Source organism: Mobula hypostoma, chromosome X1 (genome assembly GCF_963921235.1).
Source record: "Mobula hypostoma chromosome X1, sMobHyp1.1, whole genome shotgun sequence".
Classification (NCBI taxonomy): domain Eukaryota; kingdom Metazoa; phylum Chordata; class Chondrichthyes; order Myliobatiformes; family Myliobatidae; genus Mobula; species Mobula hypostoma.
Genome location: NC_086128.1, coordinates 42808760 through 42828353, shown reverse-complemented (window position 1 = coordinate 42828353; position 19594 = coordinate 42808760). Strand labels below are relative to the sequence as shown.

Sequence of the window (19594 nt, the reverse complement as noted above, 5' to 3'; positions counted from 1 at the left end):
GGGCTGCAGAGCATGTGCTACCGGGCCGCGAGGAAGCGATATGAGTCAGCTGCAATTTTCCTCATTCCCTGTCACGCCCTGTTCAACTTGAACATAGGGTTGCCAACTGTCCCGTGTTTGCAGGGACATCCCGTATATTAGGCTAAATTGATTTGTCCCATACGGGACTTGCCCTTGTCCCATATTTCCCCCGCTAAGGTAGGATGTTCCTATGAAACCTTCCGTGCCGAAATGGCATGAAGCAAAGAAGCAATTACCATTAATTTATATGGGAAAAAATTTTTGAGCGTTCCCAGTCCCAAAAAATACCAAACCATACCAAATAACACATAAAACCTAAAATAAATAACACTAACATATAGTAAAAGCAGGAATGATATGATAAATACACAGCCTATATAAAGTAGAAATAATGTATGTACAGTGTAGTCGGGAAGATGAAGGCAAATCCGATTTGAGGGGGAAAAATTTCGGCACAAACGTGCATGTGCACATCACACGCGCACGTCACGCATGCGTACACAGGTGCCCGCGCAAGGCTTCATGGTCATGGTAGTCTTTCCTGGGGTAAAGTGTCCCGGGATTTGACTGCTACTTTTGTCCCTTACAGGTGTCCCCAGCTTTTCGAACGTTCGCTTTACGAAACCTTACTGTTACGAAAGACTGACATTAGTTCCCTGTTTTCGCTAACAGAAGGTGTTTTCGCTGTTACGAAGAAGGGCAGCGTGCGGGGAAAAGCAGCGCGCGATAAAAGGCAGTGCATGAAAAAAAAAATCAGCGCGCACCCCGAGCAGCCGCTCTCCCCCGGATTCGGAACGGCATTCTAGCCGGCATTGCTTTAACACGTGCCTGTGAGCAGCTGTTTGCAAGATGAGTTCTAAGGTATCGGAAAAGCCTAAAAGAGCTCGTAAGGGTGTTACACTTAGCGTAAAACTAGACATAATTAAGCGTTTTGATTGTGGTCAACGAAGTAAGGACAATGTGAGTTTGGTTTGTGGAAGTTGACAAAGATGATGTTGAAGAGGTTTTGGCATCCCATGACCAAGAACTGATAGATGAAGAGCTGATGCAATTGGAAGAGGAAAGGATAACAATCGAAACCGAATGAGTAATGATAAAGTACAACTTTAATTTTGAAAGGGTACGTAGCTTTAGGGCATATTTGCAAGATGGTTTGAGTGCTTACAAAGAATAGTATGATAGAAAAATGCGCGAGGCTCAGCAGTCAAGCAAGCCTTCCACATCAGCCACAGCAGACGACGAACCTCGACCTTCGACATCAAGGCAGGCAGTGATAGGGGAAGATGAGCTGCCTGCCCTGATCGACGATGAGATGACACCCCAGTGTCCCACCTCCCCAACCCCCAGGTCACGGACAGATACCGATTCGCGGAGAATGCAGCGGTAGCCTCTGATCTGGGCCAACAATTACGTGCCGGCGGCACCTAATTAATTAGCATGTTTATTTCGGCTTTTTTCTTAAAGTTGTGCTGGGTGCCTCCCAGCTACTGTTGTACTGTTGCATGCTTCGCGGATCGGTATCGGTTCGCTGCCCGGAGGGTGGGGCCACTGCACCAGCCAAACTCCGACGAGTCAGCCTAACACACCATCATCAGTGTGCTTGGCAAGCTGACTTCCCGATTCCTGTAAGTGATACTACACTGTACATACATTATTTCTACTTTATATCGGCTGTGTATTTTTACATGTTGTTTGGCATGATTTGGCAGCTTCATAGCTTAAAGGTTACTGGAGTGCGCTTGCACCGTGATTCTGCCGAGAAAGCTTGCGTGAGATTTTCGCTACGGAGAACAATTCAGGCAATGATTGTGGAAAAGTATTTCTACTTTATATAGGCTGTGTATTTATCATATCATTCCTGCTTTTACTATATGTTACTGTTATTTTAGGTTTTACGTGTTATTTGGCATGATTTGGTTGGTTATTTTTGGGTCTGCGAATGCTCACAAAATTTTCCTATATAAATAAATGGTAATTGCTTCTTCGCTTTACGACATCCCGGCTTACGAACCGTTTCATAGGAATGCTCTACCTTTGGATGGCGGGGGAAACCTGTATTTGGAAGTGAGAAACTTGGCAACCCTAACTGTAAAAGATATGTCAAGGTGAGTTTGACCCTACTTGAACACTCCCCACCCCCCGGTCGGCCAGTCCGCAAGAATATTGTCAATATTAAACCGGTCCGCGGTGCAAAAAAGGTTGGGGACCCCTGCCTTAGAAGGAACATTGAAAGGAACCCTTAGGGGGCAGTGATCATAATATGATAGAATTCACACTGCAGTTTGAGAGGGAGAAGATAAAGTCAGATGTAACAGTATTACAGTAGAGTAAAAGGAATTACAGAGGCATAAGAGAGGAATTGGCCAAAGTTAATTTGAAGGAAACACTCAGGGATGATGACAGAACAGCAATGGCTGGAATTTCTGGGAGCAATTTGGAAGGCACAGCAGAGATAGATCCCAAAATGAAGCATTCTAAAGGGAGAATGACGCAATCGTGGTTGTCAAGGGGAGTCAAAGAGCATAAAAGGAAAAGAGAGGGCATATAATATAGCAAAAATTGGTGAGGTTAGAGGATTGGGAAGCTTTTAAAAACCAACAGAAGGCAACTGAAAAAAACCATAAAGAGAGAAACGATGAAATATGAAGGTCAGCTAGCCAATAATATCAAAGTTGATACCAAAGAATTTTTTTAGATATAGGAAAAGAGAGGCAAGAGTGGATATCAGTCCCCTGGAAAATAATGCTGGAGAGGTATAGTGGGGGACAAAGAAATGGCAGATGAGCATACTAAATATTTTGCATCAGTCTTCGCTGTGGAAGACACTAGCAGTATGCCAGAAATTCAAGAGTGTCAGGGGGCAGAAGTGTCTGTAGTTGCTATTAGTAAGGAGAAGGTGCTTGGGAAGCTGAAAGGTCTGTAGATGGACTACACCCCAGGGTTCTGAAAGAGGTAGCTGAAAAGATTGTGGATGCATTAGTAATGATTTTTCAAGAACCATTAGATTTTGAAATGGTTCCGAAGGACTGGAAAATTGCAAATGTCACCCTACTCTTTAAGAAGGGAGGGAGGCAGAAGAAAGGAAGCTATAGGCCAATTAGCCTGAATTCAGCAGTTGGGAAGATGTTGGAGCCCATTGCTAAGGATGAAGCTTGAGGGTACTTGAAAAGCACATGATAAAGTATGTCAAAGTCAGCTTGGTCTCCTTAAGGGGAAATCTTGCCTGACAAATCTGTTGAAATTCTTTGAGGAAATAACAGGCAGGATAGACAAAGGAGAGTCAGCGGATGTTGTGAACTTGTGTTTTCAGAAGGCCTTAAAGTAACATGCATAAGTCAAACCATTGGAGAGGATTTTTTTACAATTTTTTCTCTGTGCTCTAAATCCATATTTTGTCAATACTGCATGAAGTTATGGTACCTGGAAAGTATCACAACACTGGGTTAGACTGTATAGGCATGTTGTGGCTGTTATTATTATAGGCTGTTCCTGGATTATGAATGAGTCCTGGACTTATGAGTGAACCTGGATGAACTGAATAAGTATTTTGCATCAGTCTCCACTGTGGAAGACACGATCAGTATGGTGGAAGTTCCAGCTGTCAGGGGTCATGAAGTGTGTGAAGTTACCATTACGAGAGAGAAGGTTCTTGGAAAATTGAAAGGTCTGAAGGTAGATAAGTCACCTGGACCTGATGGTGTATACCCCAAGGTTCTGAAAGAGGTGGCTGAAGAGATTGAGGAGGCATTAATAATGATCTTTCAAGAATCACTAGATTCTGGAATTGTTCTAGAAAGACTGGAAAATTGCAAATGCCACTCCACTCTTTAAGAAGAGAGAGAGGCAGAAGAAAAGGAATTACAGGCCAGTTAGTCTGACCTCAGTGGTAGGGAAGATGGAGTCGATTATCAAGGATGAGGTCTCAGGGTACTTGGAGGTACGTGATAAAATAGGTCGAAGTCAGCATGGTTTCCTCAGGGGAAAATCTTGTCTGACAACTCTGTTGGAGTTCTTTAAAGAAACAACAAGCAGGATAGACAAAGGAAAGTCAATAGATGCTGTAAACTAGTATTTTCAGAAGGTCTTTGACACTGTGCCACACATGAGGCTGCTTAACAAGATAAGAGCCTATGATATTACAGGAAAGATACTAGCATAGATAGAAGATTAACTGACTGGCAGTAGGCAAAGAGTAGGAATAAACAAAGCCTTTTCTTGTTGGCTGTTGTTGACTAGTGGTGTTCTGCAGGTGTCAGTGTTGGGACCATTTCTTTTCACGCTATATATCAATGATTTGGATGATGGAGTTGATAGCTTTATGGCCAAATTGTGAATGATATGAAGATAGGTGGAAGGGCAGTTAGTGTTGAGGAAGCAAGGAGTCTGCAGAAAGATTTAGACAGATTGGGAGAATGGACAAAGAAGTGGCAGATGGAAAATAGTGTAGGGAAGAAATGGTCATGCACTTTGGTAGAAGGAATAAAGACGTAGATTGTTTTTTAAATGGAGAAAATTTTAAAAATCAGTGGTCTTGAGAGTCCTTGTACAGAATTCCCTACAGATTAATTTACAGGTTGTGCCAGTGGTAAGGAAGGCAAATGCAATGCTTGCATTCATTTTGAGAGGGTTAGAATACAATAGCAAGGATGTAATGCTGAATCTTTATAAGGCATTGTTCAGACCACACTTGGAGTATTGTAAGTAGTTTTGGGCCCCTTATCGAAGAAAATATGTGCTGGTATTGAAGAGGGTCCAGAGGAGGTTCAGGAGAATGATTCCAGGAATGAAAGGATTAACATATGAGGAGCATTTAATAGCTCTGGACCTGTACTCACTGGAGTTTTGAAGAATGAGGGGGAATCTCATTGAAACCTATCGAATGTTGAAAGGCCTAGATAGAATGGAGAGAACGTTTCCTATAGCGGGTGAGTCTAAGACCGGAGGGCACAGCCTCAGAACAGAGAGACGTCCATTTAGGGCAGAGATGAGGAAAAATGTCTTTAGTCAGAGGGTGGTGAATCTATGGAATTCATTGCCATGGATGGCAGTGAAGGCCAAGTCATTGAGTATATTTAAAGCAGCGGTTAATAGGTTCTTGATTCGTGAGGGTGCTAAAGGTTGCGGCAAGAAGGCAGGAGAATGGGTTTGAGAGAAATATTAAATCATCCATGATGGAATGGTGGAATGGACTCAATGGGCCAAATGGCCTAATTCTGCTACTATATCTTATGGTCTTAAAAGATGGTAGTATATTTGCAAATATAAGATCCTGAAAAAAATCAATTGAATTACCTTTGAAATGCAGCTCTAATGTACTTTATCTACAATGGAGGTTTGGATAGCAATATTTCAAGGTCCAACATTTAATTAATTTGCAATAGTTAAAATATTTTCAATAGTCTTTCCCCGTTCCTTCCAATGTCAAAGTATTAATATGAGAAAGAAGTACTACAATCCAAAATTCTTCATTCACAACTCTGGGAAATGTAATATTAATTCTAATTAGTTGATACATAACCACCTTAAAGTTCACTTTTTTGGCAACATGTACCAATACCAAGTGTATGAATACATTTCATTCTGCTAATTTGCTGCCCTTGTTTCTTGCTTGTGCCTCACTCAAATGTGTGTTATATTTCCCTGCAGTTTTGACTCAGTTAGACACTTGGAAGCATTAACAGGAAAAATATTGTTTAAAAATAGTGGTTATAATTTGTATTGCAGGAGCTCAGTGAGAAATTGACCACATATGCTATGACTGCTGTGATGGTAAATTCATTAATAATTGGACGGAAAATATTTAAGCTGATTTTTAACTGTAAGAACAAAGCGGATTGCTCTGTCGACAAATGGTTAAGATTATCATTCTGAGATTTAAGGGATCAGTATTACCATCAAATTGATCACCTTTCTTTGTCTTCTGTCAAAACACAATCCTTTCTTCTGTCTGGCATCTAAAGCGCAGTGTTTCCATAGAAACTAACTTTCATCTAACACTTGCATGAAGAACTTGAGCTGTAATAAATGGATGATGATGCCAAAATAAAACCATGTGTCTTGAATTTCTGTCTAAAATTAGCCTAGGCATGAATGTCATTGTTGTGGGTCAATAAGATTTAAGAACCTAGTCAGAATTATGATCAAAAAGGAAATACAACAATTAATTCAATACATTTTTGGGCAATATGCTCCGATATCATAACTGAATCAAAATCTTGGAGCTCATTACCAGAAATCATTGTGAGAGCAATATCATTGAAGATCAACAATAATTGCACAAATCTTGTGGTTCATTTTTGAATTAATCAGTTTTAATTTGTTTTTCCTGAAGAGACATATCCCTTTTTGATGGTCTGCTGAAGATGCATTCAATACCTTAACTTGCAACAGTACAAAATGAAGAGTTACAATCACCTGAGCTTTGATTTCATTCTTTAATGTTCTCCATTCCTCTCTCCTTGTATTAATACCAATTTGATTCTGCACTTGCAAGATTCAAGATTGTTTATTGTCCTCTGCAGAACACAGTAAAGAGATGAAAGTAATTGTTAATCCAGATCCAAAGCAGCTCAAAAGAAACAATAATCAGAATCAGGTTTATTATCACCGGCATGTGACATGAAATTTGTTAATTTAGCAGCAGCAGTTCAATGCAATACATAATATACAAGAGAGAAAAATAAATAAATAAAATAATAATAATAAAAAATAAGTAAATCAATTACTGTATACGTATATTGAATAGATTAAAAAATGTGCAAAAAATAGAAATACTGTATATTAAAGAAAGTGAGGTAGTATCTAAGTGTTCAATGTTCATTTAGGAATCGGATGGCAGAGGGGAAGAAGCTGTTCCTGAATCACTGAGTGTGTGCCTTCAGGCTTCTGTACCTCCCACTTGATGGTAACAGTGAGAAAAGGGCATGCCCTGGGTGCTGGAAGTCCTTAATAATGTATGCTGCCTTTCTGAGACACCGCTCCCTAAAAATGTCCTGGGTACTTTGTAGGCTGATACCCAAGATGGAGCTGACTAGATTTACAACCTTCTGCAGCTTCTTTCAGTCCTATGCAGTAGCCCCTCCCTACCAGACCGTGATGCAGCCCGTCAGAATGCTCTCCATGGTACAACTATTGAAGTTTTTGAGTGTATTTGTTGACATGCCAAATCTCTTCAAACTCCTAATGAAGTATAGTCGCTGTCTTGCCTTCCTTATAACTACATCAATATGTTGGGACCAGGTTAGATCCTCAGAGATCTTGACACCCAGGAACTTGAAGCTGCTCACTCTCTCCACTTCTGATCCCTCTATGAGGATTGGTATGTGTTCCTTTGTCTTACCCTTCCTGAAGTCCACAATCAGCTCTTTCGTCTTACTGATGTTGAGTGCCAGGTTGTTGCTGCGACACCACTCCACTAGTTGGCATATCTCACTCCTGTACGCCCTCTCGTCACCACCTGAGATTCTACCAACAATGGTTGTATCATCAGCAAATTTATAGATGGTATTTGAACTATGCCTAGCCACACAGTCATGTCTATACAGAGAGTAGAGCAGTGGGCTAAGCACACACCCCTGAGGTGCACCAGTGTTGATCGTCAGTGAGGAGGAGATGTTAACACCAATCTGCACAGATTGTGGGCTTCCGGTTAGGAAGTTGAGGATCCAATTGCAGAGGGAGGTACAGAGGCCCAGGTTCTGCAACTTCCCAATCAGGATTGTGGGAATGTTGGTATTAAATGCTGAGCTATAGTTGATGAACAGCATCCTGACATAGGTGTTTGTGTTGTCCAGGTGGTCTAAAGCTGTGTGGAGAGCCATTGAAATTGTGTCTGCCGTTGACCTGTTGTTGCGATAGGCAAATTGCAATGGGTCCAGGTCCTTGCTGAGGCAGGAGTTCAGTCTAGTCATGACCAACCTCTCAAAGCATTTCATCACTGTAGATCTGAGTGCTACTGGGCGATAGTCATTAAGGCAGCTCACATTATTCTTCTTAGGTACTGGTATAATTGTTGCCTTTTCAAAGCAAGTGGGAACTTCCACCCGTAGCAGTGAGAGGTTGAAACTGTCCTTGAATACTCCTGCCAGTTGGTTGGCACAGGTTTTCAGAGCCTTACCAGGTACTCCATCGGGACCTTCCACCTTGTGAGGGTTCACTCTCTTTAAAGGCAGCCTAAAATTGGCCTTTGAGACAGAGATCACAGGGTCATCAGGTGTAGCAGGGATCCTCACAGCTGTAGTTGTATTCTCCCTTTCAAAGTGTGCGTAGAAGGCGCTGAGTTCATCTGGTAATGAAGCATTGCTGCCATTCATGCTATTGGGTTTCGCTTTGTAGGAAGTAACGTCTTGCAAACCCTGCCAATGTCGCCTCCAACCTCATTCGAAATTGTCTCTTTGCCCTTGAAATAGCCCTCTGCAAATCATACCTGGTTTTCTGGTACAGGCCTGGGTTACCAGACTTGAATGCCACAGATCTAGCCTTCAGCAGACGATGTACCTCCTGGTTCATCCACAGCTTTTGGTTTGGGAATGTACAGTAAGTTTTTGTTTGCACACACTCATCCACACAGGTTTTAATGAAGTCAGTAACACTGCAGCATACTCATCCAGGTTCAAAGATGAGAATACAGTCTAGACCACCAACTCAAAGCTGTCCTGTAGGCGGTCCTGTGCTTCCCTTGTCCAAATCTTCTTGGTCCTCACTACTAGTGCTGCAATCTGCAGTCTCTGCCTATACTCAGGGAGTAGAAGTACAATAAAATAATAAATACAATAATAATAATTTAAACACAGTAAATATAAATACATAAGATAGCCTATATTCATACATTGATTGCATGTCCACTAAATGACACTGGGCACAGGAGTGTTTGTACAGAAAGTGACTGACAGGAAATGATAAAGTAGTGGTGACTGGGGGAGTGAAGGGGTGGGTTGGTGGGTGGAGATATTGATCAGCCTTACTGCTTGGAGAAAGTAACTGTTTTTGAGTCTGGTGGTCCTCGTGTGGATGGTATGCAGCTTCCTCTTTGATGGGAGTGAGATGACAGTCCATGAGCAGGGTGGATGGGATCCTTCATGATGCTACTAGCACTTTTCCAGCACTTTTGTGTATATACTGTATGTCCTTCATGGCAGGTAGGCTGGTGCTGGTGATGTATTGGGCAGTTTTGACTACCTGTTATATAGCCAATCTGTGCCTTGTAAGGCATGAAAATGCCCAACACAGGCATCTCATGGTCTGAGTCGATGTTCCCTCCCCTCCCTATATAGCCTTCCTGCCTGCCACTGTGTAGTTTCTGTACCCTGCAGTGATGCAGCATATTGTGATGCTCTCTACTGCACATCTGTAGAATGATGTGAGTATAGATGTGCATAGTGCAGCTCTCTTCAGCCTCTTAAACAGTAGAGGCATTGATCAGCTTTCCTGATTGTGTAGAATGGAGACAAACTGTCAACTGACATCTTTTATAAACCTACCAATTCTCACAGTTATCTTGACTATACCTCTTCTCACCTTGTCTCCTATAAAAATGCTATTCCCTTTTCTCAGTTCCTTTGCATCTGTTTCATCTGTTCCCAGGATGTGGCTTTCCTTTCCAGGACATCGAAAGTGTCCTCCTTCTTCAAAGAATGGGGTTTTCCTTCCTCCACCATTGATGCTGCCCTTACCCGCATCTCCTCCGTTTCCCAAACGAATGCGCTCACCCCATCTTCCCACCACCTGAACAGTGATAGAGTTTCTCTTGTCCTTACCTATCACCTCATGAGCCTCCAAGCCTCTGAATTCAACACATCATCCTCCGCAATTTCCACCATCTCCAAAGGGATCCTACACTGAACATATCTTTATCTAACGGTGACTCCTTTGTTTTCATCTTCAGAAACAGCTCTATTTCTATCTTTAATATCTCTTTTTTGCCTTTTCCAGGTTCTTTTAAAGACCCTGACCTGGAGTTACATGCTGACTTTGGTTCTTTGTGGGAATGGGACCTGCTCTCAGGGCCTCACAACTGGCCGTTTTTCGATATGCCAAGCTTGGGGCCTAGAAGACTAGCGCACCTTCAGAGTGCCGGATTTTCATGGCTCTGGAGGCCGGCGGATTCGAGGTCAGTGCTGCCACAGAAATCTGGTGTGTTGTGGAGTACACAGAAGATCGAAAGCAGCGAGCTGGCTGCTGGCTGTGTGCCCAAAGACCTGAGATCTTTGGGCACAGAGCTCAAAAGAAAATGACACAACAGACTTTTAATACCTTAAAACAGTGAGTTGTTTTGTTATGTCTCCCCTCTCGCTGTGAAACGGGGGCACCTCTTTTTCCCTTATTGGGGAGAGAGAGAGCCTGTGGTATGTCAAATTACCGGGTGAGTGAGTAGTTTTTGGGGTACTGCAAGTCTGTGTCTTTATTGATGCTTTGCTGCACGGTTGAGTGCTCGGTGGAGGGTGCTGATGCTTCTTTGCTGGTTGGGGGGGGTCATCACCTTGCTGTTGCTTATGCTTGGCGGGGGAGCTGAGGGGTGCTTTGTGGTTCTAACATTTAAGTGTCATTCATTGTTTGGTGCATTCCTCTGTTTTCATGGATGTTGGGAAGCAAAAGAATTTCAGGATGTATACATTTCTTTGAGATTAAATTGAACCTATTGAACCTCCCTCCCCCCATGTCCGCTTTCCACAGAACATAGATTTTTTTGCACAAGAATGGTGTGCCGACCATGTAACCTACTCTAGAAACTGACTAAGATTACCCTACCACATAGCCTTCTACTTTTCTAAGCTCCATGTACCTATCTAAGGGTCTCTTAAAAGACTCTATTTTATCTGCCTCTATTACCGTCGCTGGCAGTGCATTCCATGCACCCACTACTCTCTGTGTGAAAAACTTACCTTTGACATCCCCCCTTGTACCTATTTCTAAGCATCTTAAAACTATGCCCCCTCGTGTTAGCCATTTCAGCCCTGGGAAAAAGCCTCTGACTATCCACACGATCAATGCCTCTCATTATCTTATACACCTCCATCGTGTCCTCCAATCCAGGCAACATCCTTGTAAATCTCTTATGCACTCTCTCTATAGCATACACAACCTTCCTGTAATGAGGTAACCAGAACTGAACACAGTACTCCAGGTGGGGCCGAACTAAGATCTATATAGCTTTAACATTACTCCATGGCTCTTGAACTCAATCCCACGGTTGAAGAAGGCCAACACACTGTACGCCTTCTGAACAACACTGTCAACCTGCACAGCAGCTTTGCGTGTCCTATGGACATAGGCCCCAAGATCTCGCTGTTCTTGGGATCACTCCTTCCATGACTCCCTTGTCTATTCGACCCTCACCACCAATCTCCCTCCTGGCACTTAGCCCTGCAAGCAGTCAAGGTGCTGCAGCAGCCCATTCACCTCCATCATCATCTCCATTCATGGCCTCCTCTTTTGCCAAGATCAGGCCATAATCAGGATGGAGAAGCAACACCTTATATTCCACCTGGGTAGCCTCCAACCTGATGGCATGAATATTGATTTCTCCTTCCATTGAAAAATATGTTCCTCCCCCTCCCATCTCCTTTTCCCCACTCTGGCCTCTTACCTCTTGTTACCTCCCCTGGTGCCCCTCTTCCTTCCCTTTCTGCTATGGGTCACTCTTCTCTCCTATCAGTTTCCTTTCTTCTCCAGCTCTTTACCTTTCCAACCAGCTGGCTTCACCTATCACTTTCTAGCTCTTCTCCTTCCTCTCCCCCCACCTTTTTATTCTGGCATCTTCCCCCTTCCTTTCCAGTCCTGAAGAAGGGGCTCGGTCTGAAACATCAACTGTTTATTCATTTTCACAGATGCTGCCTGGCCTGCTGAGTTCCTCCAGCATTTTGTGTATGTGTTGCTTTGGATTTCCAGCATCTGCAGACTTTCTTATGATTGCATAGGATGTGTTTTGGGACCATGAGAGGTTGTGTGAGATGTCCAGAAGTTTGAAGCTGCTCGTAGTTTCCACTGCTGTGTTGCCAATGTAAAGAGGAGTTTGAGTGGTACGAGTTCTTCTGAAGTCGATAACCATCTCCTTTGTCTCGTTGACATTGAGGAAGAGGTTATTTAACCCGGCGCCAGACCTCAACCTCTTCCTCCTCCTCTCTGTAGTTCGTCTCATCGTTGTTGGTGATGAGCCCCAGCATTGTCGTGTCATCGGTGAACTTGACAATGTGATTACTCGGGTGTTTGGCCGTGCAGTCGTGTGTGAGCAGAGTGTACAGCAGTGGGCTCAGCACTCAGCCCTGGGGGTGGGGAGGGGGCACCTGTGTTGAGGATGATGGGGAGGAAGGAGTGGATGTGCATCCTATCTGAGTCCCGTTTGTTAGAAAGTCCAACACCCAGTTACACAGGGGTGTACTTAGAGCGAGGAGTAGGAGTTTGTTCACCAAGGTCTGTGGGACAACAGTGCTCAATGCTGAACTAAAATCCAGAAACAGCATTCTGATGCAAGTGTTCTTGTTTTCTTGGTGTTTCAGGGCAAGGTGCACGACAGATGCTGTGATATCTGTCGTAGAGCAGTTCTGTCAGTAAGCATATTGGTGAGTGTCCAGTGTGGTAGGAATGGAGTTGCTGATGTATGCCATTACCAGCCATTCAAAGCACTTCATAATGATTGGTGTCAGTGCCACTGGGCGGTAGTAGTTTAGCTCTGAAGGTGTAGAGTTCTTTGGTACAGGGATGATGGTGGCTGATTTGAAGTATGTGGAGACAGCAGCCTGGATGAGTGAAGTGTTGAGGATGTCAATGAGCTGGTGTCCCTGAGTATTTTGGAGCGTGGAAAGTTGAGGGGGGACTTGACAGAGGTGTTTAAAATTATGAGGGGGATTGATAGAGTTGACGTGGATAGGCTTTTTCCATTGAGAGTGGGGGAGATTCAAACAAGAGGACATGAGTTGAGAGTTAAAGGGCAAAAGTTTAGGGGTAACATGAGGGGGAACTTCTTTACTCAGAGAGTGGTAGCTGTGTGGAACGAGCTTCCAGCAGAAGTGGTTGAGGCAGGTTCGATGTTGTCGTTTAAAGTTAAATTGGACAGCTATATGAACAGGAAAGGAATGGAGGGTTATGGGCTGAGTGCAGGTCGGTGGGACTAGGTGAGAGTAAGAGTTCGGCACGGACTAGAAGGGCCGAGATGGCCTGTTTCCGTGCTGTAATTGTTATATGGTTATACTCAGTCTGGGATATTCTCTGGCTCAGACACCTTATGGGGTTGACTCTCTGCGGAGTCATTCTCACATCTGCTGCTGTTACAGACAGTAGCTGCTCACCTGGAAGGGGGTGGGGGGTAGCTGTCATGGCTGATGTTGTGTTGCATGCCTCGAAGTGTGCATGGAAGTTTTTTCGAGCTTCTGGGAAGGAGGTGTCACTGGTCCAGTCGACACTGCTTTTCCTTGCATAGTCAGCAATGCCCCAATGCCCAGGGTTGTTCGTGGACAGGTGTTCCTGAATATTTTGAGTGTAGGTGGTCTTTACCCTCTTGATGCCTAAGACGAGGCTTCTCTTGGCTGCTTTTAAAGCTGTTCTGGCACCAGACTTGGCAGCATCCCAGGCTTTTAATAGGGAGCAAACCTCAGCGTTCAAGTAGGGCTTCTGGTTGCACAATGTAGCAACAAAAATATTATTCTTCATTCTTTTTTAAAAAAAAGGAAAATGATAGAAACCAAAAAGATATGGATAAACTGCAGAATGTGACGGACAGGGGAGTGGGGATATGTTTGTGGAAATCAATGTGGTTGCAATTAATAGTATAGTTTGTAAAATTGCATTTAATAATATCAAGTTTTTGTTTGATGACCTTTGGTGAATGGATGGAAACCATCATATAATTTTGTCACACCAGCTGAGCAATGGGCTCAGCACACAGCCCTGGTGGTTTCAGGAGAATGGTTGTGCGCAGAAACATTTTACATGGTTCACAGAGTAACCAGTTCTGATTCTCTGAGACGTTAACAGTTTCTCTTCTTGGACGTTGTCTGACTGCCGATTATGTTCACCGATTTCTGTTTTTGTGTTGTAGAGGAATTGTGTGGCTAAGTCCAGCTCCAACACCACATACAAGTTTGCTGATGACGCTATTGCTGTGGGCTGTATCAAAGAGGGTGATGAACCAGCATACAGGAGGGAGATTGAAAACTTGGCTGAGTGACAAACTCCTCTCACTCAATGTTATTAAGAGCAAGGAGCTGATTGTAGACTTCAGGAGAGGGAAACCAGAGGTCCATGAGCCAGTAATCATCGAAGAGGTGGAGAGGGTCAGTAACTTTAAATTCCTGGATGTCACTATCTCAGAGGACTTGTCTTGGACCCATCATGGAAATATTATTGCGAAGAAAACACGACAGCGGCTCTACTTCCTCAGGAGTCTGTGGAGGTTCAGCATGTCATTGAAAACCTTGGCAAACCTCTATAGACGTATAGTGGAAAGTGTGTTGACTGGCTGTATTACTGCCTGGTATGGGAACACCAATGCCTTTGAGTGGGAAATCCTACAAAAGGTAGTGTATTTGGCCCAGTGCATCATATGTAAAACCACTGAGCACATTTACATGAAAGGATGCCATAAAAAAAGCAGCATCCACCATCAAAGAGCCTCACCACCCAGGCCATGCTCTTTTCTCACTGCTGCCATCAGGTAGAAGGTACAGGGGCCTCAGGACTCACACCACCAGGTTCAAGAACAGTTACTACCCCTCAACCATCAGGCTCTTGAACAAAAGGGGATAACTACACTCATTTAAGTGGGCACATGGCCAAGTGGTTAAGGCATTGGACTAGCTACCTGAAGGTCGTGAGTTCAAGCCCCAGCCGAGGGAACGTGTTGTGTCCTTGAGCAAGGCACTTAATCACACATTGCTCTGCGACGACACTGGTGCCAAGCTGTATGGGTCCTAATGCCCTTCCCTTGGACAACATTGGTGTCGCGGAGAGGGGAAACTTGCAGCATGGGCAACTGCTGGTCTTCCATACAACCTTGCCCAGGCCTGCGCCCTGGAGAGTGAAGACTTTCCAGGCGCAGATCCATGGTCTCGCAAGACTAACGGAGGCCTTTATTTACACTCATTTAAGGACTCTTATATTATTATATTGATAAATGTTACATTGTTATTTCATGCTCATTATTTATTGCTGTTTATTTATATTTGCATTTGCACAGCTTGTTTACGGCTACTGTTCTATAGATTTGCTAAGTATGCTTGCAGGGTTGTTTGTGGTGACATGTATGTACTCTGATAATAAATTTTACTTTGAACTTTGAAACTTTGAATCGTTTTTAGTGGCCTTTTATTCATTTATTGCTTTCTATGGTCCTGTAGGAGAATGTTTAAGGTATATTTTTAATACTCTTACCATCTTTAATGGTAAGAGTAAAAACTTACCTGTAACTTTTGATGGAGTTTTAAAATCACTGCTTTTCCTGCTGACATGAAATTGGGACTCCCTTCCTTATAATTCTACTCTTGTATGGAATATCTCTGAAGTCCAAGAGCAGCTCCATTGTGAGCAGTGCAATCTGTGGTGACATACCAATTTAAAAACCATTTGGGCTACAACTGATCACTAAAATCTGCACCGAGGACCTGTAAATCTGCATTCCCAGTTTGCAACACAGTGGTTAATGGATGGTCAACACTAGAATAGCCCTCAGCATTTCTGGATACCACACTCACAGCTCTTAGTAACAGTGATTTTGCATAATGAGAAAGTCTTTGGATGTTCTAAAGATAGAAATCTTATGAATATAACTAGAATGTTTGTTCATGATTTTAGTTTTCGCTTGATTTTAAATGTTAAAATATCATACTTGTAGTGGAAGTTGCACCATAAAAGTCACCACATTTAGTCAGAAACAGAAAACCTACAGCTCATGACAGACCCTTCAGCCCGCAATGCTGTGCCAAACATGTACTTAATTTAGAAATTATCTAGGGTTACCCATAGCCCTCTGTCTTTCTAAGCTCAATGTACATATCCAAGAGTCTCTTAAAAGACCCTATCGTATCCGCCGCCACCACCGTCACCGGCAGCCCATTCCACACACTCACCACTGTGTGTAAAAACACTTACCCCTGACAGCTCCTCTGTACCTACTTCCAAGCACCTTAAAACGGTGTCCTCTCGTGTTGGCCATAAATCAGAGGAAGAAAAAGTACACAGCTTGATTCTTCCATGTCAATAAATGTGTTGGAAAAGAAGTTTTGTGTATTGGAATTAACAAATTATTTTGATTTGCTGATATTCTAATTCCAAAGTTGCTAGAAGTCAACATAGCACAAAAAGCTCACTTCCTGTAATCACATCATGACATGCTGTGAAAAGGTTGTTCGTTATTCATCATAAAGTCATTTAAATTAAAAGCACTTTGAACCAAGTGTGAATGCAGTAGAAGGCAGAACTTCAGGAGATAAACAGTAAGGCAAAAATGTCAAACATTCAGTAGCATCAGCATCTACACAATGGTGGCTGAAATGTTGCACTGCAAGAACAGCTGAATGGCAAAAAATAAATGTAATGTAGCTAAAGATTCTCTGGTAACAAGCAAATTTGTTTCAATTTAACTTGCATTGTTACTGAATGTGAAGGACATTCAGTAAGCTGAAGTCAAAGACTGACCAATAAAGCAAATGAATTAGAATCAGGTTTATTGTCACTGACATGTTGTGAAATTTGTTGTTTTGCAGCAGCATTACAGTGCAAGATATAAAAATTGCTCTAAGTTACAAAAATAAATAGTACAAAAGATGAATAATGAGGTAGTGTTCATGGACTGTTCAGAGATCTGATGGTGGAGAGGAAGAAGTTGCTCTTAAAGCACTGAGTGTGAGTCTTCAAGCTCCCACACCTCCTTAAGGGTATTTCCTGGATGGTGATATTGAGAACATAAGAAATAGAAGCAGGAGTAGCCCATGCGGCCCATCGAGCCTGCCCCGCCATTCAGTAAGATCATGGCTGATCTTTCTGTAAACTCAGCTCCATCTACCTACCTTTTCCCCATAACCCTTAATTCCCCTACGATGTAAAAATCTAACTGTATCTTAAATATATTTAGTGAAGAAGCCTCAACTACTTCCCTGGGCAGAGAATTCCACAGATTCACCACTCTCTGGGAAAAAAAATTTCTCCTCATCTCCGCCCTAGATTTTCTCCCCTGAATCTTGAGGCAATGTCCCCTAGTTCTAGTCTCACCTACCAATGGAAACAACTTTCCTACTTCTATCTTATCTGTTCCTTTCAAAATTTTGTATGTTTCCATAAGATCCTCTCTCATTCTTCTGAATTCCAGAGAGTATAGTCCCAGGCAACTCAATCTCTCCTCATAGGTTAACCCCTTCATCTCTGGAATCAACCTGGTGAACCTCCTTTGCACTGCCTCCAAAGTCAGTATATCCTTCCTCAAGTATGGAGACCAGAACTGCACACAGTACTCCAGATGCGGCCTCACCAGTACCCTGTATAGTTGCAGCGTGACCTTCCTGCTCTTGAGTTCAATTCCTTTAGCAATGAAGGCCAACATTCTGTTTGCCTTCTTAATAACCCGTCGTACCTGCAAGCCAGCTTTTTGCTATTCATGAACAAGCACTCCCAAGTCCCTCTGCACAACAGCAGGCTGCAATCTTTCACCATTTAAATAATAATCTGCTCTTCTATTATTCCTTCCAAAGTGGATGATCTCACATTTACCAACGTTGTATTCCATCTGCCAGATCTTGGCCCACTCACTTAACCTACCTATATCCTCTGCAGACTCTCCACATCCTCTGTACAATTTGCTTTCCACTCAGTTTAGTGTCACTCAGCAAATTTTGCGACGCTACACTCAGTCCCCTCTTCCAAATCATCAATGTAAATGGTAAACAGCTGCGGGCCCAGCACTGACCCCTGCGGTACCCCACTCACCACTGACTGCAAACCGGACAAACACCCATTTATACCAACTCTCTGCCTTCTATTGGTTAACCAATCCACTACCCATGCCAATACACTTCCTCTTACTCCATGCATCCGTATCTTATTTATAAGTCTCTTGTGCGGCACCTTCTTCTCAAACACCTTCTGGAAATCCAAGTATACAACATCCACCTGTTCCCCTCTATCCACTGCACTCATTATGTCCTCAAAGAACTCCAGTACGTTTCTCAAACAGGACCTGCTCTTTCTGAATCCACGTTGTGTCTGTCTAACGGAACCACTCCTTTCTAAATGTTTCGCTATTTCTTCCTTAATGACAGCTTCAAGCATTTTCCCAACTACAGATGTTAAGCTAACTGGCCTACAGTTGTCCGTCTTTTGCTGACGTCCTTTTTTAAAAAGTGGCATGACATTTGCTGTCTTCCAATCTGCCGGGACCTGCCCAGAGTCTAGAGAATTTTGGTAAAGGATTACCAATGCGTTTACTATAACCTCCGCCAATTCCCTCAGCACCCTGGGATGCATCTACCTTCAGGCCCTCTAGTTTGCTCATCACTATCTCTTTAGTGACAGTGATTTTATCGAGGTTCTCACCTCCCATTTTGTCGATAACATCATTCTTTGGCATATTAATGATGGGTGCCACCTCTTGACAATGTCCTCAATGGTGGGAGATGTGCTTGTGAATGAACTGGCTGAGCATACAACCCTCTGCAGCCTCTTGTGATCCCGTGTACTGGAGGCTCCGTACCAGGCTGTGATGCAATCAGTCAGAACGCTCTCCACTGTTCATTTGTAGAGTCTTTGGTGACAAACCAAATCACCTCAAACTCCTAATGAAGCAGAGCCACTGGCAGGCCTTGAGGCCCCATGTGCCACCTAGGCACTAAGGGTTCAGATGACAATGACTGGCAGGCCTTCTTGGTGACTGCTTGCATATGTGTTTTGGGCCCAGAATAGATCCCCTGAGATGTTGATACCCAGGAACTTGAAGCTTCTTACCCTTTCCACTGCTGACCCCTCAATGAGGACTGGTGTGTGTGCTCCAAATTTTCCACTTCCTGAAGTACACAATCAATTTCTTGGTCTTCCTGACATTGACTGCGAGGTTGTTGTTGTGACACCACTCAACCAGCTGACCTATCTCACCCCTGTACACCATCTTGTCGCCATCTGCAATTCTGCCAGCAGTGGTGTTATCAAGGAATTGTATAGTTGGAATTTGAACTGTGCATAGCCACAGATACATGAGCATACAGAGAGTAGGGCAATGGCCTGAGCACACATCCTTGAGGTGCACTTGTGCTGATTGTCAGTGAGGAGGAGATGTTATTTCTGATCTGTACTGACTGGTCTCTCGATGAAGAAGCCAAGGATTCAGTTGCAGAGGGGGTATAGAGGCCCAAGTTTTAAAGCTTTTTGAATACTAGTGAAGGGATGATGGTGTTGAATGCTGAGCTATAATAGATGTTTACTGTTGTCTAGAAGTTCCAAAGCAAAGTGGAAGGCCAGTGAGATTGTGTCTGAAGTCGGCAAATTGCAGCAAGTCCAGATCCTTGCTAAGGGAAGGGTTAATTCTATAGCCATGATTGACCTCCCAAAGCATTTCTTCACAGTAGATATGAGTGCTACTGGGCGATAGTAGCTGAGG

At 43.3% G+C, this 19594-nt stretch overlaps 1 protein-coding gene across 2 annotated transcripts in view; it reads left to right on the top strand.

Moving 5' to 3' along the window:
- Positions 1-14840, top strand: part of LOC134340602 (uncharacterized) — a 43871-nt gene extending 29031 nt beyond the window's left edge. For both annotated transcript variants that reach the window (XM_063038036.1, XM_063038037.1), the window contains 2 exons: positions 9952-10129; positions 14054-14840. In XM_063038036.1, the coding sequence (XP_062894106.1) occupies positions 9952-10129; positions 14054-14672 (797 nt within the window). In that variant the 3' untranslated portion in view covers positions 14673-14840. The remainder of the gene's footprint in view (positions 1-9951; positions 10130-14053) is intronic.
- Positions 14841-19594: the final 4754 nt, after the last annotated feature.